The sequence below is a fragment of the Manis pentadactyla genome, chromosome 10 (genome assembly GCF_030020395.1).
Source record: "Manis pentadactyla isolate mManPen7 chromosome 10, mManPen7.hap1, whole genome shotgun sequence".
Taxonomy (NCBI): domain Eukaryota; kingdom Metazoa; phylum Chordata; class Mammalia; order Pholidota; family Manidae; genus Manis; species Manis pentadactyla.
This window is the reverse complement of record NC_080028.1, coordinates 10286688-10299099: the sequence shown is the minus strand read 5'-3', so window position 1 is coordinate 10299099 and position 12412 is coordinate 10286688. Positions and strand designations below refer to the sequence as shown.

Genomic DNA, 12412 nt, shown 5'->3' with positions numbered 1-12412 from the left:
GTTTCCCCGTTGTGTGACTCTGAGCTGGTCTGTAACCTCTCTGTTTCTTGTTTGTGAAAGGAGGAATAAGAATAGCTCTACTGCAGATAGCTTTGGGGGATTAGAGTGCTGCTTATAAAGAGCTTCACCCTGGGCCTGGCTAGCAGCTCAATGAGTATTAGCTAAGATCATTATTATCATCATCACCGGAATGACTGCTTCAGCAGCATCGTGAAACCAGTGCCCTCCCTCTGGCACCCCAGGTGTAAGCTGGCCCAGGTGGCTCTCCAGCCCTCAGAGGCTCTCTGGGGCCTCTCTACAGAGTGGAGGGAAAGGAGGGTTCTATTATTCCAACCCCGGACCTGTCCCCAGTAATAATGTTGGTGCCTCTGCCCCAGGTGCTAATTGAGCCAGAAGAAGGTTAATCGAATAGGGGACTGGGCCCAGACAGCAGGTGGCACAGGAGCAAGTTAACCTTCTGGACTATTAATGCTGCTCCTGAAGAGGCCTGACTTGTTAAGGAGGCTCAGCTTGCAGGCAATCCTACTTCCCGGCTGGCTGCTCTGCACCCACACCGGCAGGGCAGACTGGGGCTGGAGGGGACGGGGGAGGCCCTGGGCCCAGGGCCACCGTAGGGAAATGGGCGAGGATAACCGTGATGGGGACTGTCCTGGCCCTGCGCATGGACGCCACACTTTCACACTCGCTCATCAAGCCCACAAGGCAAGCAGCCCCTGCCTTGCAGACAGCTGACAGCAGCTGAGCCCCATGTCACCATGTCACACACGTTGGGGATGCAGCAGAGGTGTCACTGGAACCAATTTTGTTTCCAAAGCAGATGTGCTGAAGACCTCAGGAGACAAGGGTGCTCATCTGCCCAATGACCACATAATAGCAGCCAGCCCACCAGTCCCACAGGACTACTGTGAGGATCTGAGGAGAAGGGAAAAACTTCTTTACACAGTTAGCCTTAAATCAAAATGGGGGAGCAGCTGCTCGGGGTGGGGGACGGGAGTCTATGTGGCCTGAGCCTCCTTGTGCCAGGCCCCCGGCCCACTGAAGGCCTGAGGTCTCCTGTAATCCCTCTCACCTCTCTAACCACACTCCAGGTTACAGATGAGAAAAGAGGCTCAGAGAGGCGACGGGGAGGCCTACATCACAAGGCACAGAGTGGCAACCTGGGATGAGAAGCGGAGGGCTCTGGCTGCCCGGCCGTGTCCATTTTCTAGTCACAGGCTCTTACACACACACACGCACTACACACGGATCTGTGCAACCTGGTTGAGATGGAGCAGAGAACAGGGCCTGTCGGGGTTGGGGGGAGAGGCTCCCCATAAGAAAGTTGGGGAGCAGGCCTTAAGGAAAGAGGCCCACACCCACTCCGGACGCTGGGAAACAGGGCCTCATGGGAGGGACCTCTCACCCTAAGGCTCCATCCCCTCCCCTTCTCACCCCTCACAACACATGACCACATGTGGGGACAGGACCACACTCAGCCACACTCACAGTGACACCTCCCACACCTTCCCATGACATTACACACTCCGGCTGGTGGGGGTGACCCTTCACACTGATGTCCCAGTGACATCACCAGCAACCTGGAGCTGATGTCACACACAGAGGTTCTCACTGACGTCACACCCATGGGCCCGTGCTGACGTTACACACACTTCTCCTTGGTACTCCTTCAGTTACTCCTCTTACTTCCTGCCCGGGGCTGATGACCCAGAAGTCCCCACCCATGTACACTGCTCCCTGAGGACAGGCATTTGCAGAGGGTGCCTGTGTGTGCATGCGTGTATGTGCATCCTCTCGCTGGGCACACTTTCACACACATGTGCAGGCCCACAAGCCCTGCTGATGGCCTAGACACGACATGTCCTACAGGTGCCCACTGGCCATGGGAACAGGTGTGTGAGCCAGGCACACGCACATACACACGCAAATACTCCCAGGCCCCCATGATTCAGCTCCCCTTTTGAAAATGCGCCTCAGTAACTAAATCAGGCAGTTTGGGCCGGCAGCTCCCACCACATTCCTCCAGGTGCTGCCGGCACCCCCACCTGCCCCCAGTTTCTCTCTGCTGACAGCCTGGCCTGCTGACAGCAACAGCCGCAGCCTGGACACACACACACACACACACACACACACACACACACACACACACTCCAGGCCAACAACTGTGCCTCTCAGCAAGGGGCCTGAGGCGGTGTCCTCCAGAGGGCAGGGCACAGAGCTGCAGAAGGTGCCCTCAAAGGTCAGCGCCACTATCCCCTCCTCGTCACTCTCCTTGGGCATGCCTGACACACCTCGGCCTGGCTGCCTCTGTCCTGGACACAGCTCCCCAAGTGCATGCACACACATAGACACACACACACACACGCACCAGCTCTCTACCCCCAGTCCAAGGAAACCGTATTGGACCACAGATTCTGTGTGTGTGTGTGTGTGTGTACAGACAGCAAGGTCCTCCCCTGCACACAGCCCTCTGTGCACACACACCCCTCCCCACGTGCATATACCATCCTGCCAGCCAACACGCCCACCTCCTTGCCCCCCTTCTGCCAGTTGCTGGAGCCCAACATGGAAACACACATATACACATACACACACATACACACATGGCCCAGCAGTGGCCCTGGCCTTGCCAGCAGTCTGTCGATTTCTGCTGCTTGCCTGGGCTGCCTCCCTGCTTGCCCCACACCAGCACCACGGAGAAAGGGGCAAAGCCTTTGCAAGGGTCCTCATGCCCAAATCTGGTCCTGCTACCAAACCCACTGCCCTCCTGCAGGCTAGGGGATAAAGCCCCACCCTGGCCCCCTCCACTGAAGCTGTCATCCAGCACCAATCAAACCCCCCTTACCAGCTACGAAGATGAATTCCTTGACCCTGGCAGCACTCCGCAGAAGACGGGGGCTAGGGTCCTCGATTCGCAAAGATGGGCGAAGAAGAGGTGCGGTGTGGCACTGGCTCGCAACCGTCCACCATCAAGCCTCTGCACCACCCCCAAAAAATGATCACCTCGCCGACTGTCCTCCGCGTCCTCCCACCCTGCCTCCGCCCCGCACCACCACCACCACCCCATCCCCGCACAGGGAGGTCCCCCGGGGGTCTCACGGGATCCCCAAGCCCGAAGCCCCTGGGGGTGGCTCTCCCGGTCTCATCCTCCCGGTGCCGTGTCCCCCTCCTAGCCCCACCCCCACTGGAGGAGGCGGGTGTCCTCCGGTTCCAGGCCCCACTCCCACCGTCTCCTGGCCGCGGATGCTCAGATCCGGAGGAATTCACTCACCTCCAGCCCCAGCCGGGAATCCGGGCCGGGCGCCGCTTCCGGCAGCGCTGCTGCGGGACCTGCGCGTGAGTGTGAGTGCGAGTGCGAGCGCGGGGACGAGTGTGCGCGGTGCCCGGCGGGCTCGGCGCGCCCGGCTGTGGCTCGGTGCCTGTCGTGTGTCTGTGGCGTGGCCCGTGCGTGTCTGTGAGCGAGCGTGTGCGCGCGGACACGGCCACCGCGCCTCCCTCCGCCGCGCCTCTGCCTCGGCGGGGCCCGCCACCTGGGAGGGGGCCGGGGCGCAGCGTGCGTCAGGGGCCGCGACCGGGGGGCTGCCGTCCTCCCTCGCCGGCCCGGCGCGCGGCTCCCTCCGCAGGCCTTTCCGCAGCGAGACCCCTCCCGCCCCCTCTCCCGGCTGGATCCTTCCACGGACACACGCACGCTCACGGCGGACACAGCCGCGGGGCGGGCGCCGCCACGGGCTTTGCCGCTGCAGTTGCGGCGCCCGGAGAGGCGGCGGCGGCGGCACCGCGGACCGCCGAGCTCCGGGCACCCGCCGGGCGCGTCCCCGGCCCCGCCCCGCCCCGCAGCCCGGCTCACCTCGCGTGGTAGGGTCCCGCGACGGCGGCCGCGCATTCAACAGCTGGAGGGAAACTTGCCGCGGGGCGGGCCGCCCAAGGGGCGCAGCGCTCCCCAGCGCCCGCCCGAGGACGCCCTCATCCTCCGAATACACCTAGATCGTGGACGCCCTCCTCACCTCATCAGACGTGGAGTCGGCTGCTGTGTTCCCATTCCACAGGCGAAACAACTGAGGCTCGTTGAGAGGGGTGACTCCCCAAGGTCACATAGTGAACTTGATATCAGAGACAGTATTAGACTCCAGGTCTCTACCCTTGTGCCAAAACTCTTGGCCCACCTCTCTGGGAGAATGCCCAGAGGGGATACCGGTTCCGAGGCAGCCTGAGACACTTCCTAAGGCCTAGGAGCCCTAGCCCCTCCCTGGCCAATGTCCCCACACACAATGCCCTACTTGCAGAGGTAGACACTATGGGAAGGAGAGAAGGTAGGAGATGCAAAAAGAATTTCTGGCACCCCGGGTCTGTACCCCTGCACTTGGGCACAAAAGCACCTAATGGGGAGATTCGGCTTGGGTCACATGTAGAATCAGGCACCTTCTCTGTCCCTGGGACCTGCAATCCACAGGCTAAAGCCCTGCCTGGAGCCAGGCCTGCGCATCTCAGTCTCTTTTATAGGGCCGCATGCGCCAGTGCCTGTCCTCAGGTAATGCACGGCAGAACATGATGTCTGGCCGGCAGGAGCTCCCAGCAGGACCGTCTCATCCAGGCCAGAAATGGCAGATACTCCCTAGAAGAAGCCACTGCCTGAGCTGAATCTTGACGGATGAGTAGGAGTTGGTCAGCTGAAGAAGGCGGAGAAGGATGTCTTAGGCTGCAGGAACAGCATGTGCAAAGGCCCGGAGGTATGAAACCACCTGAGGTGTGTAAGCAGGGAACTCCACAGAGTTGGGTATTACTAGAGCAGAAAGAACGTCTGTTCAGAAATTCCTCCTTGTAAATTAAGAAAGTAGGATAGCAGGAAAACAGGTCCAGTATGGGACTGGACGGGCAGACAAGTACTGGGATGCGGGCCACAGTTATCCCAAGGAGGAGACAGACTGCTAGGTGTTCCACCTCTACCTTCCACAACTATACTTCAGGCTCCCTGGCACACTCCTATGCAACCTTCAACACCCCTCACTGCAGACCCCAACAAGTCATTGTGCTCTCTCTGCCCTCTAAGCTGAGCCCTCCTAGAGGTCAGGGGCCGTCCTGAACACATTGCGTGTTCTTCGCGCAGGCCTGGTCATGAAGCCGGGTCCCAGCCGGAAGTCCTTGCTGGTGGAGCCCCCCACCGCCCCGCCCACATCACACCGAGACTCAGCGGCCCCAGCGCCCTCTGGCGGATATCGCGCGAAACTGCAGAGAGCTCCCTCATGCACCCAGGGACTGCGACTCTCACACGCAGACCCTTTTCAGAGGTGGACACTGGCGGAGGTCCCCCGACCCGGTCCGGCCTAAGAAACTGAGCGGTGATCCCAGGCAATATCAGGGAGCGGGCGGCAAGACGGCTTCTTCTGGCTCCATTGGCATGACTTTCCCAGTCATCTGCCAAAGGGCAAGTCACACCGTCTGAATCCGCTTCCTCTTTGGTGAAATGAGAATAGCGAAGGCAGCCCTGTCGCCAGCACAAACAATGCTGGGCTCACCTGCGGGACTCCCGACCCCTCACGACATCCAAACATACCTGGATTAGCTCTGAGGGGGGTTTGAGCTCTAAAATGTTCTAAGAATCTCCTTTTGGAGAATTTGCCCTTACCAGACAGACTAAAATTGGCAAGTTGGGAAAACTTTCAAATCCTTAACTGCCACCAGGTAGAAGATGGAGTTGGCCTGGGTTAACAGAGGGTCATGGTGGACCGTGGTGCCTGAACACCCAGTCGGGCTTTTTCTAGAGACTATCACTGTCCCATAGAACTTTCTGCAATGGTGGGAATGTTATATATCTGGACTGTCCAGTACCAGTCACTATCCACATGTAGCTATGGAGTGCTTGAAATTGTGGCTCGCGTGGCTGACGAACTGAATATTTAATTTTTGTTTTGCTAATTTACATTTAAATAGCCGTATGTGGCTAGTGGCTACCATGTTGGATAGTGAAGGTCCCGAAAGACAGCAACTGCCTCACTAAAATAGAGCCCAGAGAGACCTAACACACACACACACACACACACACACACACACACACACACACACACACACACACACACACACACACACACACGGCACTCTGAACACAGTGGCCAGGCCCCAAGGTGGGGATAAGGAGACTGCTTGGAATCTTGAGGTAGGCAAGTAAGACTGAGACAAATACGAGGACAGTATGTCCATCTCCATTGCCTCTGTCCTCCATTACTTTGCCATCTTTCACCTGGACACCTGCAACCACCTCTCCCATCACCCACCTATTGAAACCCTCCAGTAGCTCCCCAGAGCCAGTGCAGGGACGCAGTATGTTTCATTTCTCATGGCAATGCCAAATGATTGGCAGCAGCTGCCTGGTTACTCCCTCTGCAGAAAGTGTCGTGATCAATTGGTGATGTCTGCCGTAGGTGCAGGCAGAGATGAATGGTATGCCCTCTCTGCTAGGGAATAAAATCCAAGCTCCTTAATTTTCCAAATAAGGCCTTTGTACTCTGGCCCTTATTTACCCTTCCAGCATCATCTTGTATCACCCCACACATACTCTGGGTCCCACTGACACCAACATCTGCCCTTTCCAGAACATGCCATGAATCTCTCACCCCATTACCTTCACACCTTTGTGCTTTTGATCTGCTGTTACCTCAGCGTGGAAGCCTTTCCTCCTCTCATATTCCTTCTCCACCTGTCTACTTAGAGTCAATCATTAGGTACTGTTCAAAGGCTGCCTCCTCAGAGAAGTCTCCCCTGACCACCCCTAAGCAGAGGTGATCAGGCTGCCTCTGCCACTGGCTCCTGGGTCACCGTGTATAGGCCTTAATGACAGCATGCATCCCATATTGATTCATTTACACGTATCCTCCCGTGATTTATTCCTCCCTCCTCTAGCACCTCCATCACAGTAAATACAGTGTAGGAGGGCTCCTCAGGCCAGGCACAGTGCAGACCCTTCCTCATACATTGTTCTCCTTTTTAAGTCACCAAAAGTGGACAGTAAGGGGTTTTGTTCTGGGCACCCTGCATCTAGCTCCTTTCCCACCAACACCCCAGCTTCCTCTTTCCCCATTGCCATGTACAGCCTTGGTGAAATGTGAGTCAAGCAGCATCCCCCTGACCCCCGCTTGGCTAGTTGAGTCATGGGTGGAGTGATGAGAGGACAAGAAAGACAGCCAAAGCAGAACCGTCCCAGAAGCCTCAGCGCCACATGACGGGGGTATTTCCAGCTGCCTGGACCCCTGTCCTAAATCCCAGAACTCTGTCTGCTCTGGGGTCTCCCAGTGGTATGTGGGAGCTGCCTTTAATAGCCCACCAAGGGCCTTTTTCCTTTGAGTTACCCATCAAACTGGCTCCAATCCGAATGACCCCGCAGCCCTGGCCACATCATCACAGAACATTTTTCCAGGAGATCTGCTTTTCTGCAGGGCTCAGAACAGAGCAGTGAGGACGAGAGGGACCACGGATGCTACAAGCCTCCTGCACAGTTCAAGGTGAACAACAATGTCTGCCTTTTCTGCTTAGCTGAATCGTTTTTCACTTGGTCCAAATGGCATTTCAAGCCGATGCTAAGAAAATTAGCCGAAGCAATTCTTTTAGAGAAACACACACACACACACACACACACACACACACACACACACACACACACAGAGTGTGGATAGGGCATCTCATTCATGTTTTAGATCCAGACCAAAAATCAGATTTTCTGCTGTGCCTCCAATCCTAGAACCAAGAGCCACAATACCTGGAGACAGGAACCAATAACGAGACACAGAACCCAGAAGGGGGAAAAAAATGAAGACTTGCCCCCAAAACCTCTGTCCCTTGCCTACCATGGAACCATCCCAAATGGAATATGAAGACATGAGACTGAGCTGCCCTCTCAGGAAACCGGGTCCTCTTATTTTGTTTTACTGAGCACTGTGGCAGGTCAGGACACGCAAGGGCAAAGACAGAGGTTAGGGAACAAATAACTCCTGGGCCTAATAAGGAGGCGAGGACGGGAGCTGGGGGGTTAGGAAAGGTGGGCGGGAGGCAGGAGAGGCTGCAGGTCAGGAGGAAGGTGGGGGGGCCCCCAGGGGAGACCTCGCAAAGGGATTTTGGAGAACACACGTACATTTCTAAAGGGGATTTTACGTTATTTTGCTGTGGAATGTGCAGTGTGAACCCCCACCCCCACCTCAGCTTCCCCTGCCCCCTCCCAGCCCTCACTCCCGTTAGAAAAGCCTACATGTGTTCATGGGAGTCATCGATTGCTGTATAACAAATCACCTCACAACTCAGTGGCTTAAGTCAGGGGAAAAAAAATTATTATTTCACAGTTTCTATGGTCAGGGATTTAGGAAAAGGTGATTCTGGCTTGAGATGTCTCCTAACATTGAGTCGAGCTGTTGGCTGGGGCTGCACTCATCCGAAGGCTGGACTGTGGTGGAGGATCTGCTTCCAAGGTGGTTCGTTCACGTGGCTGGCAGGTTGGCACTGGCTGTTTGAGAAGGCCTCGGTTCCTGTCACATGGATCTCTCAACAGATGGCTTGAGTGTCCTCGCAGCACGGTGACTGCTTTGCCCAGAGCAAGGATACCAAGGAAGCCATGATGTCTTGTACAGCCCATCCTATTTACAATGTCAGTTTTGCAATATCCTATTGGCTACAGAGATCCACCTTGTTCACTGTGAGAGGGGACTACACAGGGTGTGGATTCTAGAGGAAGGTATCATCAGGGGCCATCCTGGGGGCCAGGGGGCTTGAGATCAATCAGTTATGTTGGGGGAAATCGAGGAAGTTCTGTGTTCTGCATCTAGACTTGCAAAGGCAGAAACAGAACTAGAGGTATGGATACCAAACTGGAAGATCTAATTCCATAAAGATTCTATGACTCTAAGAGTCTATAGTCCTCGTAGCCCATGAATCAAGGGCAGCTCAAGGCTAATGGGACATGAAGAATGTACCTAGAGGTCATGCTGAGGCTAGACAAAAGTAAGGGGTGGCTGGTCATGTGGCCCTCATGAGAAGGTGCCTTGAGGGCCAGAGACCAAAGTCACACTCTCTGTGGGATATTTTGAAGTGTCTGGGTGGATACTCTTTGACCCAGAGATACAGTGATGAGAGGGACCCCAGAGAGACTCATTAGGGATGCTGATGGCACCCTGTTTGCCCAGCTTGGAGCTGAGATTCCTGGATGGTGAGGTTGGCCAGCCTGCCTCCCCACCAGTCTCAGTAGAGGAGGCCTGGAGCACACCCTGGGACAGGGACAGAATGAGAGTGCCCTGTGGATACACCCGGTGCTTCCACTAGAATGTCAGCCACGTCTGAACCCCCTGGTCTGTGGCCTGGATGCCCAGCCCCTTGCCAGGTACAGAAGGGGTGCTTGGGGAGGGCCCCGTGAACTGTCCCATCCAATGATGCAAGAGTCAGACTGCGAACGGGTCTGTAGGCATGGACAGCCCAGTGACAGACCACCTCCCCACAGCCTTCTGAGCAGGGAGGGCTGGAGGGGGTGCAGGAGGCTCAGGGCTCTGCGCATCTACCTGACTTATGCTGTCCACTAGCCAGAGGCTGCTGAGCCCTTACTCTCAGGGTGTCAGCCATTTGCATCTAAGTACCTTACAGGGTGCTCCAAAATTCTGCATCCAGGAATTCTTCTGGAGCCTCAGGCGTGGGCCCTGCAGCCACAGTAGTGGGGAGGCATGCATCTCAGCTGGCTCAGCAGCCATGAGGTCAACCAGGCAGCCTGCATTATTAAACCATCTATCTGGCTTGCCCAGAGGGATGCTGGGGGTGGGAGGCAGATTTGCCTCTACTGCCTGAGTCCAGAACTGGGGCAGCCAAAGGCCTCCGGGAGCTGGAGGTCACTGGCCTCACAGCCAGGCCTGTCACAGCTAACCTGCTGCCAGGTCCAGGGCTCCAGATGCTTCAGGGACCGGAGCGGCGCTGACTGGCTGGTCTCCTCATGTTCTTCCCCAGCTCAAAAACTTCCAGGCTCTGACTCCACGGGGTAACACGCCAACTCCTTACACTGGCAGCTGGAGTCTTCTGCAACCTGGCCATATTTTACCTAGAATCACAACAATAGCTCAGAATGGGGGCGTTTACTATCTCTTTCAGGCTTGCTGCCAAGTGTTCCCCATGAATTAAAGCCTCTGAATAATGACAACAATCCTACAAGTACTTATCATCATTATTCCCATTTTACTGATGAGGCTCAGAGATGCTAAGCAATTTGACCAAGACGGCACAGAGAGGAAGAGACTGTGTCGCAATTCACCCAGGTTCTCCGGCTGAGGGTGCCGAGCTGTGGTCGCAGGATTCTTGGGCTATTTTAGGCTGATAGTCCCTTCTTAGCCTTTATACCTAACGTTTTCACAGGCTAGAATCTGGGTGACTGAAGGTCCCTGTCGGAGGGCGAATAGTTGTGTGTCCCCGAGGCTCTGTGGGGAATGGAGAGTGTGTGCGCGTGTGGCTGCTATCGAGTCACTCAGGCCTAGAACCCAGCTGCCTCCTTGACATCACCTGGACTCCCCGCCCATCTGATCCACCAACTTCTGTCAGCTCTGTCTCCAAAATGTACCCTGAACCCAGCCCCTTCTGCCCCCTCCCTGCCACAAAGGCGAGGGCTGAGTCCATTCTGTTCACCTCCAGCTGCTCAGAGTCTGGCATGCAGTGGGCACTCCAAAATACGTATTGAATAAAACAATCAAGCTCATTCCGAGTGAACAAATGAAAACAGGAGGAGTAACCAGATGAGGAAAGAAATACACAGGAGAGCAGAAAGGCAGGTGGATTCTGCCCCAGAGGCAGCAGTGGGGCACCTCGTGCCCACAGAAGGGTGCTCCAGCCACCTGCCCGCCTGGCAGGCAGGGAAGGGCACACAGGCAAGACACCTGGGAGGAACAGGCCAGGGGCGTGAAATGGCCGGGGTGACATGGGGAACTGGGACCCAGGAGAGCAACCCAGGACCCCCGCCTTGTCTCTCCTCAGGTCAGGCAAGGTCCTTCCCAGAACGGGTCCAGGTGCCCCTTCCCCTCCCCTCAGGCAGGGCGGCTGCATGCCCTCAGCATCCACCCAGGATTCCCCTGGTGGTGTCTCTCTCCTCCTGGCCCACAGCCCAGACCTGAGATAAAAAGAGACTTCTGCTCTTTCTCACTCAGATCTTTCTGGTGGTTCTGCCTGTGGCTCCTCCGAAACCACCTGTCCCATCTCCTGCTCCCCCCGACCTCACACTCGGGGCTCCTGGCCTGCTCCCCACAGTCACTTCTTTCTCAGAACGAGTGCTAGACCAACCTGGGCATCCCACACCCCCAGCTACACCTTAACTTGGCTCAGTTGGACCAGGCCAGTGTTAAGCTTCTGAGGAGGGAATTTTCTGCCAGAGGCCGAGTTCCAGTCCCTCCTCCTGAAACCTGTCCCAGAGCAGAGCCCAGTCTCGGCTGCAACACAGCTCAGGCACCAGCAGGAGGAGGCCGGAACAGAGGGCCGGGCGGGGGAGGGAGTGTGAAGTCGGGTAGGCTCAGTTGAGGCAGGATGCCCCCGGGACGTCGTGGGAGCCAGGAGGCGAGCCAGGCAGGCATCAGGGCCATGGCCAAGCAGGCCTGGAGTTCAGGGCAAGCGACAGGCTCCTGGGGGAAGAGAACAATCCCCTCACCGTTTACAGGGGCCTGCCTGTGCCAGGTTACGGACAATACATCCAACTGAAGTTATCAGTCAGGACTTGTCGGTTGCCAGTGACAGAAACCCAACTCGAGCCTAGTATGAACTGGAAGAGGAAATACTGGCTCCCATAACTGGGCAGGGTGGGGAGGCTGTGCCTGAAGAAGACTGGGAAGGAGGAAGAGGCCATCTTGAATGGCATCAACATTCTCTCTCTCTCTCTGGCTTAGTTCTTTTGGGCCACAGTCTCCACTGTGGTGCAGCCAGGAGCGCCCACAGCCTCGCAGATTCATGGCAGCAGGAGAAGAGCTTTTCTTCCAATTCCAAGCTGAACGATTTAGGGAAGGACTCTGATTGGCCCAGCTTGGGTCACTTGCTTACCCGTTGAGCCAATCACTGTGAGCAGGGTGATGAGGGCCGTGGCCCAGCCTGGGTGGGGTACCCCCAGCCTTGTCACCAGGGGAGGGCCTGTCAGCAGAAGAATGGGGGAGGGACACTGGGCAGACAAACACAGTAGCAGTGCTGTGTAGGGTTGTTAGGTTTGGTTTTAATAAATGTCTTATTGTGGAATAGTTTTAGATTTAGAGAAGGAATGCGAGGATAGTACTGGAGTTGCTGGAGTCCCTTCACCCAGCTTCCCTGATGGACATCTCACATAACCAGGGCACGTTTGTCAAAATTAAAATTAGCACTGGTACATTACTATTAACTAAACTACAGACTTTTTTTGGATTCATCTGTTTTTCTACTAATACCTGCTTGCTGT

The 12412-nt window shown here is 56.2% G+C and overlaps 2 protein-coding genes across 5 annotated transcripts in view; both read right to left on the bottom strand.

The window, feature by feature from the left end:
• ELFN2 (extracellular leucine rich repeat and fibronectin type III domain containing 2) overlaps window positions 1–3780 on the bottom strand; it is a 53465-nt gene extending 49685 nt beyond the window's left edge. For both annotated transcript variants that reach the window (XM_036891419.2, XM_036891421.2), the window contains exon 1: window positions 3269–3780. The gene's annotated coding sequence lies outside the window, so the exon portion shown is untranslated. The remainder of the gene's footprint in view (window positions 1–3268) is intronic.
• A 4517-nt stretch (window positions 3781–8297) lies between these two features.
• MFNG (MFNG O-fucosylpeptide 3-beta-N-acetylglucosaminyltransferase) overlaps window positions 8298–12412 on the bottom strand; it is a 46500-nt gene continuing 42385 nt past the window's right edge. The window contains exons 8-9 of one of the 3 annotated variants that reach the window (XR_008991901.1): window positions 9884–10054; window positions 8298–8612 (exon numbers count right to left, since the gene is read on the bottom strand). Coding sequence is in view for 1 of the 3 variants with exons in the window: in XM_057486387.1 (XP_057342370.1) it covers window positions 10051–10054 (4 nt within the window). In the remaining 2 variants the exon portion in view is untranslated. Of the gene's footprint in view, window positions 10055–12412 lie in introns of all 3 variants that reach the window. The other 2 variants (XR_008991902.1, XM_057486387.1) reach the window with 2 other exon arrangements.